General features: G+C 36.5%; 1 protein-coding gene across 2 annotated transcripts in view; it reads left to right on the plus strand.

Moving 5' to 3' along the window:
* The window catches only part of LOC150091797 (uncharacterized), a 115921-nt gene that overhangs the window by 24532 nt on the left and 65611 nt on the right, over positions 1 to 25778 (plus strand). For both annotated transcript variants that reach the window (XM_090376985.1, XM_090376988.1), the window contains exon 2: positions 10088 to 10181. In XM_090376985.1, coding sequence (XP_090233111.1) covers positions 10088 to 10181 — 94 coding nt within the window. The remainder of the gene's footprint in view (positions 1 to 10087; positions 10182 to 25778) is intronic.

Below are 25778 nucleotides of genomic sequence, written 5' to 3' on the forward strand. Positions count from 1 at the left end.
CGAACATGTGCCCATAAACTTTGTACATTCGTTGACAATATAGATATACCACTTTGTATGAAATAGTCAGCGATTTCATACAAATTGGTATGTGTTCATCCTGTAGAGACAGTAGCTTATTATTTTTCAAGTGATATTGTTCAGCACGAAGTTATATATTACTAGTAGCTTTGTCATGGTGAAATCATAGTGGGGATTTGTAATATATAAACCTTGTAATGAGGTAACTCGAGATAATGCAATGTATACAAGTTCTGTTGATGATCTTTCTCATAATTATATACAACTTTGTCGAAGGTCCCTCCTTGAGATTTATGTATAGTCAAAGCACAAGTACATACTAAAGGAAATTGTGTACGTCTACATGTTAATTTCCTGTTGTTCTTGAATGGAATCGTAGTTGATCGTTTTATAATAGGTATGAAGCGCCTTCGTAACCAGGTGGGCAGGAGCAGCAGTGCATAGCACACGCTTCTTGATTAGACTGGGGTTCGAGCCCATGACCACCAAATACGGAGGATGTGGCAAGGTCAGGGAATGACCATTGCATATCCTCAGAGCAATATGGCCTTAGTTGTTAATGCGCCTAAAAACCAAATAACAAAACGACAATAGGTATGGATTGACTAGGTAAATGTTTCTTTCACATATTGTTTATAACAAGATTGAAGGTTATGTCCTATTTTTGACTCGGGAACTTTCATCCATACTCGTTTAACTGTTTCGTCGCCCTCAAATTTGAAATATACTAAAGTACCGATTGCACTGTTTACCAATCCATCGACCACATCTATATTTGCAGTAATCATGTACAGTTTTCATTTCAGTAATGGTAGAATGTGTATGGAAGTCCTGTAGTTTCAGTCACTGACATTTTATGAATTTTATTTCGCATACTTGCTAATAGTTCTTCAGAATGATATCCGTGGTATAAATCTTGTACAACCACTTAAGTGATAAGTGTTTGCCTTTTAATTTACATAATTGTTATTTTATATTGTACTTAATACGTAGTCTTATAGTTATAGTTAGGCTGGTTATTTTTTATTTTAATTTAGATAAAGAGTTTTTGTGGATTACTACTTAATTTACATAAAACCGTTATTTCATTCGAATCTTGCAGCCATTGTTTTTGTATATAGTGGTAGGGAATTCAAATTTTTCATTGAGGTAGCTAGGTAGCTCTAACGCATAATTATATCGAGTAATATGCTTCACTGTTTCTATTAGTAGGTGGTAGATGACTTTCATCAACCGGTGAAATACCACCACTTTGCTTATTGGAGGCTTGAAGTGGTGAAACCCATGTTTAGTCTCTAGAGCAAAGTTGCCGGCATCTCCCTTCCCCCATACTTCTTCAACCCATGCACGGTACTAAGTACTATAGGTTTTGATACCTTTTGTGTTTGGGGTTTTCATAAAAAAAAAAAAAAAAAAAAAAAAAAAAAGATAGTGTAGTATTGACATTTAATTAATTTAATTTATTAATTTAAAATAGCATGCCCCAAACTAGAGCAGCAAAGCAACGGGCACAAAGTGGCAGGCCGACCGGGCTAGTCGGGTGGGCAAAGTGCCTGCCTAGCAACCCAAAGGTCGCGGGTTCGAATCCCACATCGGGCTTGGATAAAAGTACTGCAAAAACCTTGGGAGGTGCATTATGGCCACAGAAGCCGATGCGCCAACAACTACAAAAAAAAAACAAAGTGGCAGGAGTGCTGTGACTTGAGAGAACTGAGGGGGGGGCGATTCTCCAACGCATCACAGCCTAAAAAAATGTGCAACTTGTGAAATGTTTGCCGAACTCTCTGGAAGGAACATGATATTGCCATGGGGGATGTCTTTGTGTGTGCACGATGTAAGGAGTGTAAGGAAATCAGGCGACAACTCAGCGTTGTTATGGGCCTATATGAGAGTTTGAAGGACATGGTGGATGCCCTCGAAAGATCTAAATTGAGGGGCCCATCAAGCTCTCAGCTGCCCACATCAATGCCAGAGCTTGCACTTGGTCATCGCGCAACACAGCGGCAACCCCCAAGGCAGAATGCGCTGGTCCCACAGGAACTAGTAGTTGTTGGTGACTATTGTCAGGGAAACGGGTAACATGCTTTGTAAAAAGGATAGGTGGAACTGCCAGGGGCAAAGGTTAATGACATTGTAGAGCAGATATCATTATGCTGATATAATGGTATAATGTATCACGTCACTGCCCAATTGTACTTGCATCACTGCACTTGTTGTGTACAATTGAGTTTTCTTGGGTGCATGTGTTGTACTTGTTGCGTCACTGCATGCAACAAGTACAATGCATGAGCATTAGGTTTCATGACAATTTCTAGGTAACGTAACGCTTTTTCCAAATAACGCCAGTAAAAATGTTTTTAACGTTGAGTGTATTGTGTGACAGGTGTTTTGAGGGATTGACAATTAAATTTAACTTTAGTAAATACTAGACTTCACATATATTGCAAAATTAAATGGTTTATTTATACCAGGAGCAGAAATAAATATTTCCTACAGTAAAGTACACACACTGGCCAAAAAAAGTATGAACCTTTGTATTAAGACAAAGAAAACAGGCAGAAGAAATGCAAATAGACGCAAAGAAAACTGTGACATGGAGTGAAGATGTGTTTTCTCATTGAGTATAAAGACTGCACAGGCTGTTCATCTGCAGTAATCTGCAGCCAGAATGGGGAAAATGCATGATCTATCAGACTTTGAAAAAGGTCTTATCGTGGGTTCATGTTTAACAGGAGCCATGATTCAAGAAACAAAAGATAACTGGTTTCTCAAAAGCATCCATCTTCAAAGGTTTTTAATGAGTGGAAAACAAGCAGTTCTTCCACATTTCAAAGCCATAAATGCGGCAGGAAAAAAAATACTTCAAGCGTGAAGCTGTAATATTCTATGGAAGACCATATAACAAAATAGGATATCCAATGTGTAGCAAATAACATCTGAATTCAACTAAGCTCAGAACTACCCTATTTCAACCCATACATGTGCAGGGAATTGAAAATATTAGGTACTGGCAGCTGCTTACCTATTTGGATGCCACTTTTTTCAGAGAAAAACAGAAAAATTTACTTTTTTTTTTTATGAAAACCCCAAACACAAAAGGTATCAAAACGTATGTATCTGTATCTTTACTGTACAATAAAGATTTTCTCTCTCTCTCTCTCTCTCTCTTAGTGCATGAGTTGAAAGAGAAGTGTGTGTGTGTGTGTGTGTGTGTATGTGTGTGTGTGTGTGTGTGAGGGGGTGGGGGGGATTCTGGAAACTTTGCTCTAGAGACTAATGGGTTTTACCACTTTTACTGCTTGCCTTGTGGTATGGTTTTTACTGCTTGCCTTGTAGTATGGTGTAGGGAATGCTGGAAACTTTGCTCTAGAGACTAATGGGTTTTACCACTTCAAGCCTCCAATAAGCAATGGCGAGAACCTCACAAAGTAATGGACTCTGCTTGCCTTGTGGTATGGTGTAGGGAATGTTTTGTTGGCATGGACTGGGTCCTTTCAGTGGATCAAATGTCATCCAGGAAACACCCGAATTTTGAATCAGATCCATTGCACCGTGTTACAATGGATCTGATTCAAAGTGTAACACTGATTCTACAGTGTTACACTTTTATCTCAAAGGTGATGGCCACTTTATAGATGACAATGCAACCGTACATCATCCCAGAATTGTGCAAGAATCATTCGGAGAGCATTAGTAGTGGCATATGATAACAGAAAGCAAGCTTATATAGCATCAGCCAAAAAAAAAAAAAAAAAAAAAAAAAATATATATTCCCATTTAACCTATCCATTCCCTCCAAAAATTTGTCTAGTTCTTCCTTGAATTTATTTAAGCGATCAACTTCCACAGTAACAAATGGGAGTTTGTTCCAGCAATCAACCACTCACTGGCTAAAGACAAATTTCTGCACATCTATTTTGCAACCACCTTTTCTCAGTTTGAATTTTTGCCCCCTCAAGTTCATAATCTCGGCAAGAGGAAGAATCTTATCAGCATTGAGCTTGTTCAAACTATTCAAAGCCTTAAACACCTCAGTCAGATCCCATTGGCCTTTTCTGTACTCATTCCAGCAGCTATACATCCTGCCTAAAATGAGGCCTCTAGACCTGTATTCAGTACTCAAGGTGTGACCTGACTTCATTGCCTGATACACAGGGATAATAATCTCCTTATTCCTGCTAGCAAAATTCCTGTGTATCATTGACAAAACTCCATGAGCTGTCCTGGCAGCCTGTCTTCACTGCTCAGAGAACTTCATATTTGACTGCACAATTACTGCCAGGTCTCTTTCATTCTCCAATACCCTGAATGTAGTATCGTACAGTTGGTACATTTCTCTGGGGTTACTGCTACCCATATGCAGTACTTTGCATTTGTCAATTTTAAACTTCAGTTCAAACTATTCAAAGCCTTAAACACCTCAGTCAGATCCCATTGGCCTTTTCTGTACTCATTCCAGCAGCTATATATCCTGCCTAAAATGAGGCCTCTAGACCTGTATTCAGTACTCAAGGTGTGACCTGACTTCATTGCCTGATACACAGGGATAATAATCTCCTTATTCCTGCTAGCAAAATTCCTGTGTATCATTGACAAAACTCCATGAGCTGTCCTGGCAGCCTGTCTTCACTGCTCAGAGAACTTCATATTTGACTGCACAATTACTGCCAGGTCTCTTTCATTCTCCAATACCCTGAATGTAGTATCGTACAGTTGGTACATTTCTCTGGGGGTTACTGCTACCCATATGCAGTACTTTGCATTTGTCAATTTTAAACTTCAGTTGCCACTTCTCAGCCTGTCTGCCTAATTTTTCTAGATCCTGATTAAAGAGGCCTGTGTGCTCTGGATTCATTATTACTATTGTGGATTATTGCAGACACAGAGCAAAATGGAGACAGAATAAATAATGACAACAAGTTCAACATTAATTGGAAAACACACATATTAAACTTGTCATTATTTTTCTAGATCCTGTTGCAGTAGCATGCTGTCATTACTGTCATTAACAACCCTGCCAACCTTTGTATCATCATGACACAGATTTCCACCATCTTCCCTGGTTCAACATTCACTTGATCTCAATCCTGTTGAGAATGTGTGGATATGCTGGAGAGGGTATTTGGCAAAGTTCTGTTCCTTTAACTTTTTTTTTTGTAGCTATACAGTATTTTGCTGGAAGAATGGTTACAATTAGAGCAAAATGCACTAAAACACCTTGTATAATCCATGCCGTGTTACACACTTGCTGTTGTTTGAAAAAAAGGTGGTCAGATTTGTTACTCAAAGGTTCATATTTTTTTGGCCAGTGTTGTGTACATTCAGTTCAATAAATAAAATTGCATTAATTTCAACATTGCAGTTCTCCTCTGGAATTCAGTTATCAAGAACAATTGCTAAACTGTAGCAGTGACTAGGTTCTTTAGAAGACAGATGTGATACTCATTTCATATCTATCCTCTGAAGAGTCCTAATGTCGAGGACTCTTCAGAGGACCTGGGAGTGGTTGTGCAGGCTGATATGAAGTTCCCTGAGCAGTGCAGATGGGCTGCAAGAGTAGCTCATGGTGTATTGTCAATGATATATAGGAATTTTTCTAGCAGGGATAAGGAGGTGATTATTCCCTTGTATAAGGCAATGGTCAGGCCACACCTAGAGTACTGTATACAGGTCTGGAGGCCTCATTTCAAGAAGGATGTAGAGCTGCTGGAACGAGTACAGAGAAGGCAACAAGATTAGTGAATGGAACAAGGGGGTGCAAATTAAGTTTTTTACAGTGTCTGGAGACTAGGCACCAGCGAGGTGATCTGATAGAGGTGTATAAAGCCTTGAATGGTTTGAGCATGCTCAATGCTGATGGGATTCTTCCTCTTGCTCAGAATAATCACCTGAGAGGGCATAAATTCAAATTGAGGAAAGACAGATGTAGGATAGACGTGCGGAAATTTGCCTTTAGGTAGCGGGTGGTTGGTTAGTGGAACAGGCTTCCATCCCTTGTCATGGAAGTTGATAGCCTAAATAAGTTTAAGGCTCAGCTGGACAGGTATTTCAAATGAACAGAGGGGTGAAGTGGAAGGGGGGGTATTTTTTTTTTTTTTTTTTTTCTGGCTGATGCTGCATAAGCTTGCTTTCTTGCATCAAATACCTCTACTAATGCTAATGCTAATAAATATATATTTTTAGTAAATCTTCCCTAATTTGTGACTATGAAATTCTAAATTGACAGTATTGTATAAATTAGGTAAGTTTATTAATTACAGTGTATATACTCAATAGTTAATTCAGTGAATAAGTCTGAAACTAATGAGCTTAACTGATTGATCAGCATTATTTTTTATTTATTTTATTTTTTTATTTTCAGAAATGTTAATTTTTTTTTTATATTTGGTTAACTGGAATTCACAATTTTTGCCTAATAAGATAAAAATAACAGGAAAAAATAGGAACAACAATTTTAATAGATTGTGTATGCATTCCAGTGGAATGGTTTTATGCAAGTTTTATGCAAGACCTTTTAAGTTCATGCTACCATTATGTTATATTAATTCTGAGAGACCATTATATTTTTAAACAACATTCTTATAGTAGAATGTTTTTATTATCTAATTGTACAGTAGTTTTGTGTTATTCTTTTAAAAAATAAAAATTCTGTACCAGGTACATAATGTGTCCTGCCTAATGTGTTTTACATTTAAGAGTCATTGGTCTTTAAAAATGTTTTAGATATTAATAAAATGTCCAGATATTAATAAAATTCATAGATAATAATATAACAATGTTTTTATTTTATTAATAACAATTACATATAGGTTACTGAAAGTATTGGTCTGTGATGACTAAAGTAGGATATATCATTTTTACATTGAAGAGTTACCGACTAAATATGCTGACTAGCCTAGGCAGGTGGGTAAAGTACCTGCCTGGCAACCCAAAGGTTGCAGGTTTGAATCCCACCTCGGGCTTGGATCAAAGTACTGCAAAAAAAACCTTGGGAGGTGCATTATGGCCACAGAAGCCAATGCGCCAACAACTACAAAAAAAAAAAAAAAAAAACTACTAAATACACCATCTATAGTTGTTCCATTATGTGTAGTATTTATTGAAAGATCTGATGACATGTCCAAGTTGAAGAATGTTTTCATGAGTCCAGCCTCAGAGATTAACTATAAAGAAAAAAATTACATTCAATCTGAAAACACCAGGTGACTTAAAACCAGATGCATTTTTCCTAGTTTCCAAAAGTTTTTTTTTTTTTTTTTTTTTGTATCTTAGCATTAGTAGAGGCATTTGATGCAAGAAAGCAAGCTAATGCAGCATCAGCCAAAAAAAAAAAAAAAAAAAAAAACCACTTCCACTTCACCCCTCTGTTCGAAATACCTGTCCAGTTGAGCCTTAAACTTATTTAGGCTATCAACTTCCACGACAAGGGATGGAAGCCTGTTCCACCAACCAACCACCCGCTGGCTAAAGGCAAATTTCCGCACATCTATCCTATATCTGTCTTTCCTCAATTTGAATTTATGCCCTCTCAGGTGATTATTGTGAGCAAGAGGAAAAATCCCCATCAGCAATTAGCATGCTCAAACCATTCAAGGCTTTATACACCTCTATCAGATCACCTCACTGGTGCCTAGTCTCCAGACACTGTAATTTGCAAAACTTAAGCCTTTCCTCATAAGTGCACCCCTTTGTTCCATTCACTAATCTTGTTGCCCTTCTCTGTACTCGTTCCAGCAGCTCTACATCCTTCTTGAAATGAGGCCTCCAGACCTGTATACAGTACTCTAGGTGTGGCCTGACCATTGCCTTATACAAGGGAATAATCACCTCCTTATCCCTGCTAGAAAAATTCCAATATATCATTGAAAATACACCATGAGCTACTCTTGCAGCCCATCTACACTGCTCAGAGAACTTCATATCTGCCTGCACAACCACCCCCAGGTCCCTTTCATTCTCTACCACTGTCAGTGTAGTACCACAGAGTTGATATGTTGCTCTGGGGTTGCTGTTTCCCATATGTAGCAACGTACCACTGAGTTGATACGTTGCTCTGGGGTTGCTGTTTCCCATATGTAGTACTTTACATTTGTCAATGTTAAACTTCATTTGTCACCTCTCAGCCCATCTGCTCAACTTTTCCAGATCCTGTTGCAGCAGCATAGTATCAGTAGTGTCCTTGACAACCCTGCCAACCTTCGTATCGTCTGCAAACTTAGACATTAAGCTTGATATACAATCATCAATATCATTTATGAATACAGAAAACAATAATGGACCCAACATTGAACCCTGAGGAACTCCACTAATAACATTAATCCACGATGAGCAGTGTCCATTGATTACCACTCTCTGTCTTCTCCCCCTCAACCACCCCTTTATCCATAGCAGCAATTTGCCTCCAATGCCACACTGCTCCAATTTGTGCAGCAGTCTTCCATGTGCAACAGTATCAAAAGCCTTTTTAATATCCAAGTATATAATATCAAAGTTATTCCCTGCATCCAGTTCTTTTGTGACTGCATCATAGTATCCAATCAAATTGGTCAGGCAAGACTTTGCCTTAACAAAACCATGCTGTTTCCAAGCTATAACTGAAGTCTTGTCTAGATGATCCTGCAGTGCTTCTTTAACCAGTGCCTCCATTAATTTTCCTGGAACAGAAGTTAAACTCACAGGTCTATAATTACTTGTGTCAGCCTTTGATACTCCTTTGTGAATTTGGGTCACATTTGCACATCTCCAATCTATGGATACCTCCCCTAAGTCCAAAGAAGCTCTCATAATTATGGCTAAGGGTTTGCTTACTTTCTTTGCTGCCTCCTTTAGTATTACTGAATAGATCCCATCCACCCCAGGTGCCTCTTTTTATGTTTATCCTCAACAATTTCTCCTCCACTTTCCTCTCAGTTATTGCAAAATATTCATTTAGTTTGTTAGCTACCTGAGCAGGATCATCAACAGTTGAACCATCGATATCAAGTGGACCAATCTGATTCATCCCCTTCGTTTCTAGAGTTTACATAAGTAAAGAACGCTTTGCTGTTTTTCTTTGCATCCTTTGCCAAAGATTTCTCATAGTCTGCCTTTGCCTGCCTAACCTCCTTTGTGACTTGGTTACAGACCAGCTTATATCTATCATAGGCTTCTGTGTCATGTTAATTTATATGTATCCCATGCATTTTTCTTCTCTGCAATGTGTCTCATTAATTCATCTGACATCCATTTAGGCCTAAACTTTGAACAGTATTTCTTAGTTGGTATGTAAAGCCTAGTAGCTTCCAAGATAATTTCTTTGAATGCTTCCCATTTTGAATTTGCTGTTGGTAACATCATCAGTTGGTCCCACTGTATAGAATTTAAATATTGTCTCAGACCATCGTAGTCGCCTTTACGAAAGCAAAAACCCTTCCCTTTACCCCTGATGGTAGTTACCTCTTTGAGTAAATTCACTTCAGCAAATTGTAATCACTACCACCTAGTGGTTCCTTTATCTGCAGATTCTTAATTCATGAAGAATCACTAGTGATAATCAGATCAAGAGTATTAAAAAAGTAAATGCTATTCTTACTTCAGCTCTTAAATGTTTTTCATCTGAAAGCTGAAGAAGCCAAAGGCTTGATAACTTTATATTACTTTAAGGTAACTTTTATTCAAGACAAAAATCAAACAAATTTCCTTGAATATGAATTATCAGTGATTTTATCTTAATTGAAAATTTGCATTCTTATTTTTAAAAATTATTATTAATCTATTGTGGTTTCTAAAATGTAAGAATATTATTGTTTTCCTTTTGTCTTGGAAACCAAAATAAATAATAATATACATTAGAAGATATTCTTTTGTGCAGAAATATTTAATCATTTGTGTCCTCATTAGGCTTCTGCTGGGTTAAACTCTTTTTTTAAAGTGAACTGACAAGGACACCAGTAAACATTTGTTGAAAAAGAACACCACCTGGAAAGACAGTTACCATATCCTTAAAGATATATTACCTTAATAGATATCAAATTTCTCAGATGGTGGAACATACACTTGTTGATTGGTTACTTCTTTTTCATTATAGGCGTGGCTTAACACCACCCCACAGGGTAAAGTCAATAACAATGACAACTTTTACTCCAGAAGAGATAGAGTTAATTAAAAATAAAGGTAATGAGGTAAGATCATTCTAACATATTTATTTAGAAATATGTGATAATTTGTTAAACCTATTTGCTACAGCAATCAGAACTGTTTCTTAAATATTTCACTAATTTATTTCCTTTCTTTTTTGTGTATATAGATTTTTTTGTGCATAATTCAGTAATTTTGTGATAATGGTAATTTCAGCAATAAATATTACACTTCAGAGCTTAATGGTTTTATATCCTAGATTAAATTTATATTGTTTAAGTGGGTATTATTTTATTTATTTTTGTTCATCTATGACTTTTTTTACATAACTTACTTGTGCATTATCATTCATATTATAGCCTATTAGAGTACTCTAGTAGCCTGTGTTCATATCCTTTAATGATTGTTGATATATATATATATATGTGTGTGTGTAAAAACTTTGTTAAAGATAGTTATTGAAATTGAGATTAGTATGTCTATGATATATTTTCAGGAGTTGGTAAATATATAGTTTGCTTCTGTTCTTTTATGATAATTTTTTAGCAAAATATCAAAGTTTCAGTATGAGTCAAGCTATTGGTATTTAATGAATTATGCTAGAAACTGTTCTAAATTCACTGCTGTTTAACTATCTAAAATATACTATACTGCTATTATTGCTATTATTGCTTAAAATACTGCTATATACTGCTATTATTGCTTAAAATGTTGGCTGTTGACTCAAAGAAAGTATGGAAGTTTGTGATTTTCATGTTAAATTTTGAAACAAAAAATATTGAAATGATGACATCTGAAAAAAATGAAATGAACTTAATAAACCTCAATTTCTAGGATGCAGAAATGAAAACCTTCAAAGACTGAATTACAGTGTCTTGAAAATACATTATCTTTAACAGCACCAGAAAAACGAGTTTTTGTAATTTTATGATTAAAGGCAATTTAATTTATCCTTTGAAGATATAACTTCTATATATTTTAAGCTGATTTTCATGTATTCCAATAAAATTCAATTTTTGAAAATTAGTTTTCATTAAGAAAGGTTGTCAGTTTGTGTTTTTTTTTTTTTTTTTGCAGAAAGTTTTTTTTTTTTTCTTAGTCTTCCAGAAAAATTCTTTAAGGCTTCAAATTAGTAATTTGAACCCTTAAAGAATTAGTTAAGAATTTACAGGTGACCCCTGCTTAGTGCTGATAATTCGTTCCGATAAAACAGAGCGCTAAGTGATTCCGCGCTAAGCGAGTGCCGCATTCCCATAAGGTAACTTAACATATGTCGGTGCCATAGGATATTTCCTAATCAATAATAAACGGTAGTGAAAAGATGCAGAAATGTCGGTCAAAATATTTAATATTCAAATATTTGTACATATAAAATATTCTGCATTACATACGTATAATTATGTGGTAACTACATACGTATCAAAATTAAACTTAAAATTCCAATTAAAATCATGAATTTAATTGATCTAAATTGATTTAATTTAATCATGAAAAATGTATCGATTTTGGGTTGAACTTTGGCCCTCTTCTAAATAAACTAAAAGGGGTAGTAATTTTAAATCCCCGCAGCGTTACCACCCAACAATATAGTCACCCGATCCTTCGCCTTTGAAACCTGGCATGTTTTTTTTCTTCTTTCAATATGAAACTTCTTTTAGGCATTCGTTTCCACAAAAGTCCTGCTTCATCTATGTTATAAACTTGTTGAGAAGTATAACACACAATACTCCTCTTCAATAATTTCTTTTTAACAAGTTCTTTTTTGAAAGTTTCGGTTCCTTGATCTGCACTTGCGGCTTCTCCCTAGATTTTAAATCTATTCAACCAGCCCTTACCAGTTTTAAATGGTTCCACTTTTTTTTTTTTTTTTAGGTGAGTTTTCTTCAGATCATCATATTGGCTAATCTCTCTCTCTCTCTCTCCCTTTTTTTTTTTTTTATAATATTAACTGAATTCTGCATTGGATATTATCTTCAATAAAATTAGTTAACGTCTTTCAATTTCAATCCTAATAGCCGGCCTAACCCTAGTTGCTTGCAGTGGAACAGCTATCTTTCCCGCTGCTAAAATTAATTCTTTTATTTTTTTATAATTGTTCTTACAGTTCAACTTGGAAGTCCTAAATTATGGCATCGATTCGCTTCAAACGTCTAATTTAATTTTCAAATTCAGTCTGTTTCTTACATTTATAGTCTTCGTACTGTGCCCAGACGTTGTTGTTGCTTTTTCTTTCTTATCGGCCATTATTAACTCTTCGAAAATGTAACTGCGTTGGTTGCATTAATTACGATACAATGTTCGAGTAAACTGCCCGTTACGCACGATGTCTAATACTGTACGGAGTGATGACTAGACTTCGGATAAATGCATATAACGCAAATATTACAAGCAATATACTTAATCATTTTTTAAAATGTTGATCTCGGAACTGCGTAACAAGTTACTGTACTGCAATTAAATTAGCGTGCGAGAAAATTTCACTGACGTGGGAAACATTTTAATGCTGTTTTGCTATTCATTTTCAAACTATGGACTCCATCAAATGAAACGATTTCGTTAAATATGCAAAAATGCAATCTGTAAAAGAGCGTTAGTGATCTGTGACATCGTTATAGTCAGATACGGGTTATAATATAAGAACAGCGTTATAGCGAATCAGCATAAAGCGAACCGCGTTATAACGGGGGCCTGCCGTACATCCAACATGGTCCTACTTTAAATTATCATTTGAACATCAAACATTATTAACATTGAGTTGAATGTCATAATTTTTAGCAGTAGTTTCTGTATGATCAGTTTAATTCTCATTGTCAGTATGCAAGATCTCTTATCAGTAATAGCTTAGCGTATATTCAGATTAAGGAATCTAGGGATAACTTATCTTTTACCCATGGTTCATCAGTAAGAAAAAAGAAAAAAAACTTTAATTGGGTTGTTCCACTAACATTGAATTAAGAAACAAACAGGAATCCACTCTTTAGGTTTATGTATGCTAAAAAAAATTATACTAAAAAGAATAAACGCACAAGGCATAATAGGCTATGGATTGTAATTCACTATAAGAATATCAGTGATATATCACCATATTTTTCTCTAGTAATAAAAAAATTAAATGTTTCAAATAAAGATAATTAGAATAATCTAAACAAACCCCAAACAATTGAAGTATATAATATTATAAAGTCTCAAGGCAAACATTTAACTTTCAGATTACTAATAATTAAACAGTGTTGTCATAGCCGATGTTACAGTTTATACCTTGTCACTGCTATATATGGTTGAAGATTGTATTCATTTTTGGAATGATTGATTAATGATTAAAATTAGTAAACAACTCTGATCTAGTGGTCATGCTCAAGTATAAACAGAACTTTTTTAAAATTTGTGCATGTGTGTGTGTGTACGTGTACTAGCGCACTAAAACTTTTAAGATTTTTTTTTTTCCCCCTCAGTTAAACTACACTTAGAATTGATTTTATGATGAGAAGTTACAATTATGACAGTAAAATGTTTCAAAATTTGTTTTAAGTGCTTAAGCAACTTAGACCACATTGTACCACTATGTGATATGTCCAGTGGTTTTCAACCTTTTTTTAATAATGGCACCCCTAAGTAATTTATTTTATTTTGCGCACCCCTACTTAATTTTCTCCCTGTTAGATCCGATTTTCTCTCTCTCTCTCTGTATATACAGGGTGATTCACAACCAGTGCGACAAACTTGCAGGAGGTGTAGGGGGCACAAAGACGAATCGGAATCACATAGCATTGCAGGGTCCGAAATGGCTTCGTCGTGCGGTAGAGGACATTGAACGGGAGGTTGCATGAACAGCGATCCTGCTGTAAGTAAGCATTTGCGAACCGGTTCCAGAGGCAGTAGGATGGACGAGTATTCAAACATTGAACTGGCCGACATGCACCTCGTATATGGAACTGCGGACTGTAACGGGCGCGCCGCTCTGCACTTGCAACAGGAACGTTTCCCGCACAGCCTTGGTCCTCATCATACGATTTTCGCACGTGTGCACAGAAGGTTACGTGAGACTGGTTGTTTCACAAGAGGTATCACAAGACAGCAAACGACGAGGACACCGGACAATGAGGAGAATGTCCTACATCTTGCAGAAGGCAATCCGAGTACGAGTACTCGAGCAATAGGCCAACGATTGGGCATTTCCCAATCCATTGTATGGAGGATACTGTCAACAAACCAAATGAGTTCATACCATCTGCAACGCGTCCAATCATTGGAGCATGCAGATTATCCACTCTGGAGGACTTTTGCTACTTGGTTTCTTCAACAGAGTGTGGCAGACCGCATTTGCTGCGTCCGTATTGTTCATGGATGAGGCAAGTTTCACAAGAGAGGGAACTTTCAATCAACATAACGCCCATTTGTGGGCTTTGGAGAACCTCCATGGTACGCGAACACGTGCAACTCAATGCCATTTCTCTGTCAATGTTTGGGCCGGCATTGTTGGAGACCACCTCATTGGACCGTACCTTCTGCCCCCTTGTCTAGACGATAGGGCATACTTGATCTTTCTACAGCAAGTCCTGTCCAAACTTATTGAAGAAGCACATGTTCCTCAGTCGTTGCGCCGCTCGATGTGGTTCCAGCATGATTGGGCTCCCCCACATTATACCAGTGACGTCCGCCAACACCTAAACATTACATTTTGGACAGCATTGGATAGGTTCATGGTCCGGTTCATTGGCCTGCTAGATCGCTGGACCTATCATGCCTGGACTTCTTCTGCTGGGTCAAATGAAGACACTGTAAGAGACCCCCGTTGATTCAGTTGAAGACCTCGTCGCTCGCATCTCTGTAGCTGCCGGGGAGATTCGAGACACGCCAGGAATCTTCCAGAACGTTAGGGATTCCATGCGGTGGCGTTGTGAAGCCTGTGTGACTGCTTCTGGTCGAACTTTTGAACACCTTCTGTAGCATGGCTTTTTGCCAATGTAAAACTTGTCATTAAAATGATTTCTGTTACACTAACGAGTTGCTATTTCTGTTCTTTTTCTTTGCTTCTTTGTTCACGCGACCTCCCGCACAACGAAGGCATTTTGGACCCTGCAATGCTATGTGATTCCGATTCGTCTTTGTGCCCCCTACACCTCCTGCAAGTTTGTTGCACTGGTAGTGAATCACCCTGTATATATATATATATATATATATAATATTAAAAAATATATGTTATATGATATTTATTACAATAATATAATTATAAAAATTACATTTCATAATACAAATTATATATATACAGTATATAATTTTATTCTTTATACAGAGGTGATCACCACAAAATTAAAAAAATACTGTACACCTTTTTATAATGAAATAAACATATAAATTATAAAATAATAAGTTTAAGTAACTTAAACCCAAATTACGTGGCACCCCTGTTGCGGCACCCCAGTTGAAAACCACTGGATATGTCTAGTCACATGTATGTTCACAGGCCAAATTTCATGTTGTGCAGGCTGAAAAACTCAGAATAACTCCCAGATGAAAACCCTAGCTGAGATTAGCTAACTACAGCCATGATTGATGAGATCTTTAGAAATTCCTCTGGTGTATGACAGGACTCAAATCTCTCCAAACAAGTGACGAACCCACTGTACATGTTACATTAAACATGTTTCAAAATGAATTCAGATTATGCACACCAGAATAGTAATCAAGTTTTATACCTACCTGCCTTCCTACTATAATGTAGTTTATCTACCCAGAGATAAACTAACCAAAAAAATTTACTAAAAATTTAACCAGACCACAACTGTGGTTGTACCATTGTATGATATGTCTACCAAGGAAACTGTGCAAGTAAGCAGTTTCCTTGGCAGAGCAAACTGTTGATATTAAATTAACTGCATTTAATTTCTGTAGATATCTGAACTATGTTTGATGCAGTGGGCGTAAATAACCAAATTTAAATTCTTAATTCATACTATAGTACTCAAGAATCGTTAGGATTTCTGAAATATTCCCTAAATAGTAGAAAACCATTTGATTGTACAATAATTCTCAGGTACAACCCGCTGCAGGATGGAAGCCTCCTCAACAATTCATGCTGAGGGAAATGAACCATAATCTGCCATGCTGGTCCAGTGCGGGTTGGCAGATCGACCGTATTCAGCAGTCAGGGGCTTGAACCCCAGTCTACTCGGAGAGCATGTGCTACTGCACTCCTGCTCATGACCACTCGGCTACGGTGGCCGTCTTTTTTTTTTTACCTTTATGAGAGAGAGAGAGAGAGAGAGAGAAAACAGGGAAGAACTTTGTGAGAAGATAGTGGCGATGTTACTCACCACAAAGGTTGCTTACCACCCAATTTTTTACTTCAGATTCGAGTTGAATAACTGATCCATCTTTAAAAGCTGATTTTTATTGCTACTAAAACCTATAACACAAACCATCAAAAATAGCAATGTTAATACAGGAACTCCCCAGCTTATGTAATATTCTACTTATGCAAATTCCACTTTACATAAGTTTTTGCCGGCAGGTGCAAACTGAAAAAAATATTAAAACATATCATATGTTCCTGTTATGTAAGAATCAGTTTTGAATGCCTTTGTGATATTTTTCTAAAGCACATTTCTGTAGGTCACGACCATAAAACAATAAAAACAGTTTGCATTTTCAGGTTTATTGGGCTTTTCTAATTATGCACTTAGACCCCTTAGTGCATCTAATTATAAATGGGTAGTAAACTTGATCTTATTGCATTTGCGATAATACCAATATTCTGCTGGTTTGTATGTTACGGTATTATGGTGAAATGAGTTCCCATTCACTGAAATCTTCAATCATGTAAAATACAAATTTTCAGAAACTTCTCTTCATTCCTATTTATGTATTATATGAAGAAGGGAAAGCAACCAACGGAAAGTGCAAGTGGTGTTAGTGCTATGAAACCAAACAAATTTGATTTAGAAATGAAGATGATTAAAAAGTACAAAGCAGTACAAAGTTTGTCATCTATTGCACGGGAATTAGGTCTCACTGCTTCAACAGTGAATGCTATTTCAAAGGACAGTGCATGTATAAATGAACATGTTAAAGGATCAACGCATTTAAGATCAACAGTGATCACAAAACAGCGTTCAGGTGCTATATAGAAAATGGAAAAGCTATTAATAAAATGGATGGAAAATGAGATTCAGAAGTGAGTGCCCCTGAGTCTAATGGTGATTCAAGCAAAAGCAACAAGTATTTATGAAGATATTAAAGATAAGTATGGTGAACCTCAAGCCAAGTTCGTGGCAAGCACTAGGTGGTTTAATAGCTTCAAGCATCATGCTGGTTTCCACAACGTTAAAATATGCGGTGAAGTTGCCAGTGCCGATTCTGCAGCTGCAGAGAAATTTTGTGATGTGTTGGAAAAAATTATTGATGAAGGCAGCTATTCAACGCAGCAAATTTTTAACATTGACGAAACTGCTCAGTATTGGGGAAAAAATGCTGGATCGAACTACATTGCCAAAGAGGAAAAGACTGCCAGATTTCAAGGCTTCAAAAGATAGTGCCACGCTCTTGTTTGGGGCTAATGCAGCGTAAGATTACAGATTAAAACCACTGCTTGTGTTCCATTCTAGAAATCCTCGTGCATTTAAGGGCATCAATAAAACCACCCTATCCGTGCATTTCCAATCGAACCAGAGAGCACAAATAACAATATCTCTCTTTGAGGACTGGTTTAAATGATGCTTCATTCCCGATGTTGAAAAATATTGTAAAGACAAGGACATTCCTTTCAAGATTTTGATTCTATTAGGTAATGCTCCTATACATCTAGATGATTTTAATTCAAACATGAGAGTTATATTTCTACTGACAAACATGATTTCACTCATCCAACCTATGGATCAGGGTGTTATTTTGAATTTAAAAGCATACTATTTACGCACAACATTTGCTCAAGCATTGTCTGCAGTAGACAGTGAGAAAAACGTTAAGAGACTTTTAGAAATCTTACAATATTTGCCACACCATCAATAAGGTATGGTAAACATTAATAAGGCCTTATTAATTAAACATTAATAAGGCCTGGGCAGAAATTACTAAAGTCATTTAAATGGCGCATGGAGGAAAATATGCCCACGGCACTTAAAAGGCTTCAAAAGATTTGAAAAAGATTAATCATATGAAGAGGTTACAAATAAAATTGTAAAGGTTGCAGAGATACTTCAGTTGGATGTTGATGCCAAAGATGTGGAGGAGTTAATAAAGGAATAAGAGAATGAATTATGTAATGAAGAACTTGTCGACTTGCAGGCAGCGATAGTGAAAGAAGAAAATGCCAATGAAGCTCAAGATGAACCAAATGAGGAGCCAAGACGCTTCATCACTAGAGAGAGATAGCAGTGGCATTTTGTGAAATTGCATTGGCAATGGCGAGGTTTTAAAAAATGGATCATGGCAGCGAATGATTCTTAAAAGTTAACAGAGGGTTGAATGATATGCTTGCTTGCTTGCTACAAAGAAATCTATGAAGAAAAGAAAAAAAACCACCGTCCAGTCATCCATTAATGTTCTTTCGTAAGATTGAGCGGCCGACCCCTTCTAAATCTCCGCAGCAGTGTACTTATCAGCTGAAGACGTCAATTCTGGTAATGATGTTTGAGAGGTAAAACTTACTGACATTGTCTGTCTCCTTTCTTTTTTTATAATTTTTAAATTTTTTAAATTGCACACTTTTGTAATTTTTCCTGTGTATGAGATTAAAAAAATGAATAAATACAATAAATAATTCTATTTACATGTTCACTGAACATTTCTTTTTTGATTGAATCAATTCAGTGGTTGCTGCGCAAGCATGGGGGAAATTCCGACTTATGTAGAATTTAGCGGAATGCAACCTTTACGTAAGTCGGGGAATGGCTGTATTGGGCATATTACTGGATTTCTGTTTACTAATTTTGGAATTCCAATCTACTCATAGCACTTCACACCTCCACACATTTAGGTAATGAGCACTTTGAGCACAATATCCGCCTTTGATGTCTTGACCAACACTTCAAATTCATCAAATTTATTTACTATACTTCTAGCATTGGTATACATGCTCCTATGCCTATTCCTTGTTACCCTAACACATCCCATATACCCAACTATTCCAGGATGACTGCCATCCGTCCCTGAAACCCCCAACACCCCTCGCTCCAGGTCGCTTCTTATTCTAATAGAAGTTGTGCAAGAATCACCTTCACCTCTGCCTGCGGTTACTGTTAAAGTTACAGTTTGGTGTGACATAAGCACTGCGAAAGCAAAAATAAGAGTAGGAGTGTGTTATAGGCCTAATGACTCGAATGAGTACAATGAACAATTGTACAGAGAAATAGTGGGTCAGTAAATCAGAATGTCTTATAATGGGGGATTTTAACTTCCCAGATATTGACTGGAACTTGTGGGTTGGTCACTCACACACTAGTCAGACTTTTGTGGATTTATTGGATGATTGTTTTCTGCAGCAGCATGTTCGAGAGGCAACCAGAGAAAGTAATACTCTTGATCTGGTTATCAGCAGTGATCATTCGTGTATTAAGAATTTGCAGATAAAGGAACCACTAGGTGGCAGTGATCACAGTGTGCTGAAGTGGGATTTACTCAAAGCGGTAACTACCGTCAGGGGTAAAGGAAAGGGTTTTTGCTTCCGTAAAGGGGAGTACAGTGGTCTCAGACAGTTTTTAAATTCTGTACAGTGGGATCAACTGACGATGTTACAAACAGTAAATTCTAAGTGGGAAGCATTCAAGGAATTAATCGTGGAAGCTACTAGACTTTTCATACCGATGAAGAAATATTGTTCAAGGTTTAGGCCTAAATGGTTATCAAATGAACTAATGAGACTCGTGTCAGAGAAGAAAAATGCATGGGATGCATATAAATTATCAGGCGACGCAGAAGCCTGTAGCAGATATAAGCTAGTCTGTAATCAGGTCACAAAGGAGGTTCGGCAGGCAAAGGCGGATTACGAGAAATCTTTGGCAAAAGATGCTAAGAAAAACAGCAAGGATTTCTTTACTTATATAAACTCTAAAAGGAAGGGGATGAATATGATTGGTCCACTTGACATTGATGGTTCGACTGTTGATGATCCTGCTCAGATAGCAAACAAACTGAATGAGTATTTTGCATCTACATTCACACGTGAGGAATTATTACAGTTTGAAAATGGAAGAAGGTTATCAAATTGTAGCAGTGTGCTTAATGATTTTGTAATAACTGAGAGCAAAGTGGAGGAGAAATTGTTGAAGTTAAACATAAGAAAGGCACCTGGGGTGGATGGGATCTATCCAGTTATATTAAAGGAGGCGGCAAAGCAACTAAGCAAACCCTTAGCCATAATTATGAGAGCATCCTTGGATTCAGGGGAGGTTCCCACGGACTGGAGATGTGCAAATGTATCTCCAATTCACAAAGGAGGTTCGAAGGGTGACACGAGTAATTACAGACCAGTTAGTTTAACTTCTGTTCCGGGTAAAATAATGGAGTCACTGGTTAAAGATGCATTGCAGGATCATCTAGACAAGACTGCAGCAATAATTCAGACACAGCATGGGTTTGTTAAGGGAAAGTCTTGTCTGACAAATTTGATTGGTTATTATGATGTGGTCACAAAGGAACTGGATGCAAAAAATAATTTTGATATCATATACTTGGATTTCAGGAAAGCTTTTGACACTGTTGCGCATGGAAGACTACTGTACAAATTGGAGCAGAATGGTATTAAGGGTAAGTTGCTACAATGGATAAAAGGATGGTTAAGTGGGAGAAGACAGAGGGTGGTAATCAATGGGTGCTGCTCTTCGTGGACTAATGTTATTAGTGGAGTCCCACAGGGTTCGGTGTTGGGTCCACTGTTGTTTTGTATATTTATCAATGATATTGATGAAGGTATATCAGGCTTAATGTCGAAGTTTGCAGATGACACGAAGGTTGGCAGGGTTGTTAATGACAGTAATGGCAGTGTGCTACTGCAACAGGATCTAGATAATTTGGGCAAATGGGCTAAAAAGTGGCAACTGAAGTTTAACCTTGACAAATGCAAAGTACTGCATATGGGTAGAAATAACCCCAGAGAAACGTACCAACTGTGTGGTACTACACTTAAGGTGGTAGAAAATGAAAAAGACCTGGGAGTAATTGTGCAGTCAGATATGAAGTTTTCTGAGCAATGTAGACAGGCTGCTAGGGCAGGTCATGGGGTTTTGTCAATGATATATAGGAATTTTGCTAGCAGGGAAAAGGAGGTGATTGTCCCTCTGTATAAGGCAATGGTCAGGCCACGCCTTGAGTACTGCGTACAGGTCTGGAGGCCTCATTTTAGGAAGGATGTAGATTTGCTTGAGCGTGTACAGAGAAGAGCAACACGATTGGTGAGGGGAATGAAGGGATCCTCTTACCAAGAGAGGCTTAAGTTCTGCAAATTGCAGTGGCTGGAGACTAGGCACCTGCGCGGTGATCTGATTGAGGTCTATAAGGCCTTGAATGGGTTGAGCAAGCTGAATTCTGATGGGATCCTCCCACTTGTTCAGAATACGAACCTACGGGGACATAAGTTCAAATTAAGAAAGGATAGATGTAGAATAGATGTGCGGAAATTTGCCTTTAGCCAGCGGGTGGTTAATTGCTGGAACAAACTTCCATCTGTCATTGTGGAAGTTGATAGGTTAAATAAATTTAAGGAGGAACTGGACAGGCATTTGGAGGGTATGGTGTGATTTTTTTTTTTTTTTTTTTTTTGGCTGATGCTGCATAAGCTCCTACACTTGCTTTCTTGCATCAAGTGCCACTACTACTACTACTTCCACATCTCGAAAGAGAAGTGCTGCTTATTTTGAAGTAGTGCAGTGATAACTAGACATAGGTCCGTTTCTTGGTTTCAAAATTGAAATTTGTTTTAGAAAAACAAACTTTTTTCTTTAATCACATAGTACTCTCCATCTTTGTGGTAAGTGATCCTATTATTATACCATAGTGCAGTACACATTTAAATATTTGTGTATTTTAAATTGTGTTGTAACTTGAGCAAAATTAAAAATTACTAAATTTTTTAATTTGATATAAAATTTTTGTTCAGTTGACTTTGAAAATTAAACATTTTGTAAAATATTCCAGATGTATTCTCTTTTTATGAAAATTTATATGTATTTAAGCAGAAATTCATCACCCATCTGGCAATGGTTATTTTCCAACCATTTTCAAATTCCCATTTTTTGAACCTTGTTGATTAAACTTAAATTGAAGCATTTTAAGGTTGAGATGAGTTAGTTAGCCTCAGGTAAAGCTGCAGTCTTCACTGAAATCTTCCCTTGAAACCTGTTTTAGAACACACACAAAGTACAGATAAGATATGGTACTGATATTTTTGGCCTGAGTTGCCTTGGCACTAATTCAAAAATAATGAAACACAATAACCTTCACAGAACCTCTTCCTCACTGCTTTCTTCCTTAAATTCAAATAAACTGTAACATAATCATTTGTACATAATATAAAAATCCAACCTTGTAGAAGTCCTGTTCCAATAATACTTATACAGCTATTCAGTATTTAATAACCAGGAAGTTATTCAGTGCTGAATAATTTCCTCGATATTATAACTAACTATTTTCGAATAATTTAACATGAAATTTAGCCAAAAAAAATTTGGTTTATCTGATCATATTCAAAGTTGAAAAAAAAAAAAAAGTCATCTTTCAATCAATATAACTTGCCTAACATTTTGGAATGTGTCCTGTAACAGTGCCAAAAGTAAATCTAAATTAGCATCATATGTATGATAGAATTAGATACTTTGACATATTGTTTCCTCTCTCAGCTATCAAAAACATTACAGTAACTGCTTCTCCATGTGATTACTACTTGGGGAAGTTGTATTAACAACTAACTTCAGATGACTGTAGTGAATAATGTAATAATAAAGCAGAAATTTAAATAGAAATAATTTAACTTACCAAATTTAATAGTATAAAATACCTTTTATTATGAAAAAAAAAGAAAAAGTGCCCTTGTAATAAAAATTAAGCTTCTTTTTATGATTTTGAAAAAATTCTAGTTTCATATAACCTAAGAATTGTTCTTTCTGTGAAGTACTTAAGTAGCTTGGGAGTGGAGGATTATGAAGAATAAAACCTATGGAAGTGCTTCAAGTACTTATGAAATTTATCGGTGGTATTTTCATAATTTAATAACAATAATAAATCCTTTATTTGTAAATATTAGTTATATAAAACAAAAAGTATATGTGAAGAATATTTGCTGATATTTAACTTTAAAGCGATTCAGTATATGGAATTCCATATTGATATTGGACGGCCATATTGATATCAAATCATATTCTTTTAATTATATTACACTGTTTACACAAAAAAAAAAACATTGCATTTGCTGACTATACATACTGTCAGCTAATTGATTGTATATTTTCCTTTATAACAGTACTTACGCTAGAACTCTTTTGGTTCATTATCACTCTATTCTTCAATTATTCAGCTTAATTTCATTTTATAATAAAATGGAATTACTGTATGTAAATACTCTTAATTCATATTGATATTGAATATTGTGTCAGTTTATCAGTATCAGTTACTGTTCTTAAGATGTTCTTTATCGTCTGTTAATGATTTTTTTTTGTTAGTTTTCTGTAATTATTGATTTTATTTGTACATTGAAATGGGACACAAAAACCAGGAGTCCTAAATACAGTCTATTGGGGAAAACAATTATGAAGGTATATCAAGTTTAATGTCGAAGTTTTCAGATGATACAAAGGTTGGCAGGGTTGTTAATGACAGTAATGGCAGTGTGCTACTGCAACAGGATCTAGAAAATTTGGGCAGATGGGCTGAGAAGTGGCAACTGAAGTTTAACATTGACAAATGCAAAGTACTGCATATGAGTAGAAGTAACCCCAGAGAAACGTAACACCTGTGTGTTACTACACTTAGGGTGATAGAAAATAAAAAATCTGGGAGTAATTGTGCAGTCAAATATGAAGTTTTCTGAGCAATGTAGCATTAGCATTAGCATTAGTAGAGGCATTTGATGCAAGAAAGCAAGCTTATGCAGCATCAGCCAAAAAAAAAAAAAAAAAAAACCCACTTCCACTTCACCCCTCTGTTTGTTCAAAATACCTGTCCAGCTGAGCCTTAAACTTATTTAGGCTATCAACCTCCACCACAAGGGATGGCAGTCTGTTCCACCAACCAACCACCCGCTGGCTAAAGGCAAATTTCCGCACGTCTATCCTACATCTGTCTTTCCTCAATTTGAATTTATGCCCTCTCAGGTGATTTTTCTGAGTTAGAGGAAGAATCCCATCAGCATTGAGCATGCTTAAACCACATGTAGACAGACTACCAGATGTAGACAGACTACCAGAGCAGGTCATGGTATTGTCAATGATATACAGGAATTTTGCTAGTAGGAAAAAGGATGTGATTATTCCTTTGTATAAGGCAATGGTCAGGCCACACCTTGAATACTGTGTACAGGTCTGGAGGCCTCATTTTAGGAAGGATGTAGAGTTGCTTGAGCATGTACAGAGAAGGGCAACAAGTTTGGTAAGGATAATAAAGGGGTTGTTTTTTTTTTTACCAAGAAAGGCTTAAGTTCTGCAAATTGCAGCAGCTGGAGACTAGGCACCTGCGAGGTGATCTGATTGAGGTGTATAAGGCCTTAATGGGTTGAGCACTCTCAATTCTGATGGGATTCTTCCTCTTGATCAGATTACGAACCTGAGGGGGCATAAATTCAAATTGAGGGAAGACAGTTGTAGAATAGATGTGTGGAAATTTTCTTTTAGCCAGCGGGTGGCTAATTTCTGGAACAAACTTCCATCTGTCATTGTGGAAGTTGATAGCTTAAATAAATTCAAGGAGGAACTGGAAAAACTTTTAGAAGGAATGGAAATGTGAATTTTTTTTTTTTTTTTTTTATTATTATTATTATTATTACTATTCTTTTTATTTTGGCTGATGCTACATAAGCTCATATGCTTGCTTTCTTGCATCACATGCCTCCATTACTACTACAAATAGATTGAATCTCAAGAAATTTATATTTGAACAGCATGTTGTGTACTATTAAAATAAACTGCCTTCTTTGACTGGTCAACGTTGACAATTAGTGAAATTTGAGGGGCTGATGGATTGGTACCCTTTTATAAAAATAAAAATGCTGGCCTTCTCGTGTTAATGATAAGAGTGGATATAAGTTGTATAGACCAGTGGTTCTCAAGTGTAGGATCACGACCCCTGGGGGGGGGATTGTAAGACAAAAATGCAGGGTTCACGGGCAATCTTCACTAGTTCAGTTTTTTTCCTCAATCCATGGCTGCGCTATAATAGAATAGTCAATGCAACAATTATGCAATGTAAACATTTAGGTGAAAAGATATCTGGAACAGTTTTTTTAACTTAGTATTTTTCTGTGTGCAATTATGCCAGCCTCATTTTGTATGGCTGGGTGGAACTAGTCATTGTTAAGATTCAAGACGTTAAATTTCTACAATAAAAATTCTGAGACACTATATTTTTATACCACGTGTTTCTATGCATTCAGTCCTTAACATTAGGCATGCTTTTTGCCTTGGTTGGTAAACATATCCGATTTTATTGTAAGGAGTATA

This window comes from Mastigoproctus giganteus, chromosome 1 (assembly GCF_048544385.1).
Source record: "Mastigoproctus giganteus isolate SK-2022 chromosome 1, ASM4854438v1, whole genome shotgun sequence".
Lineage (NCBI taxonomy): Eukaryota > Metazoa > Arthropoda > Arachnida > Uropygi > Thelyphonidae > Mastigoproctus > Mastigoproctus giganteus.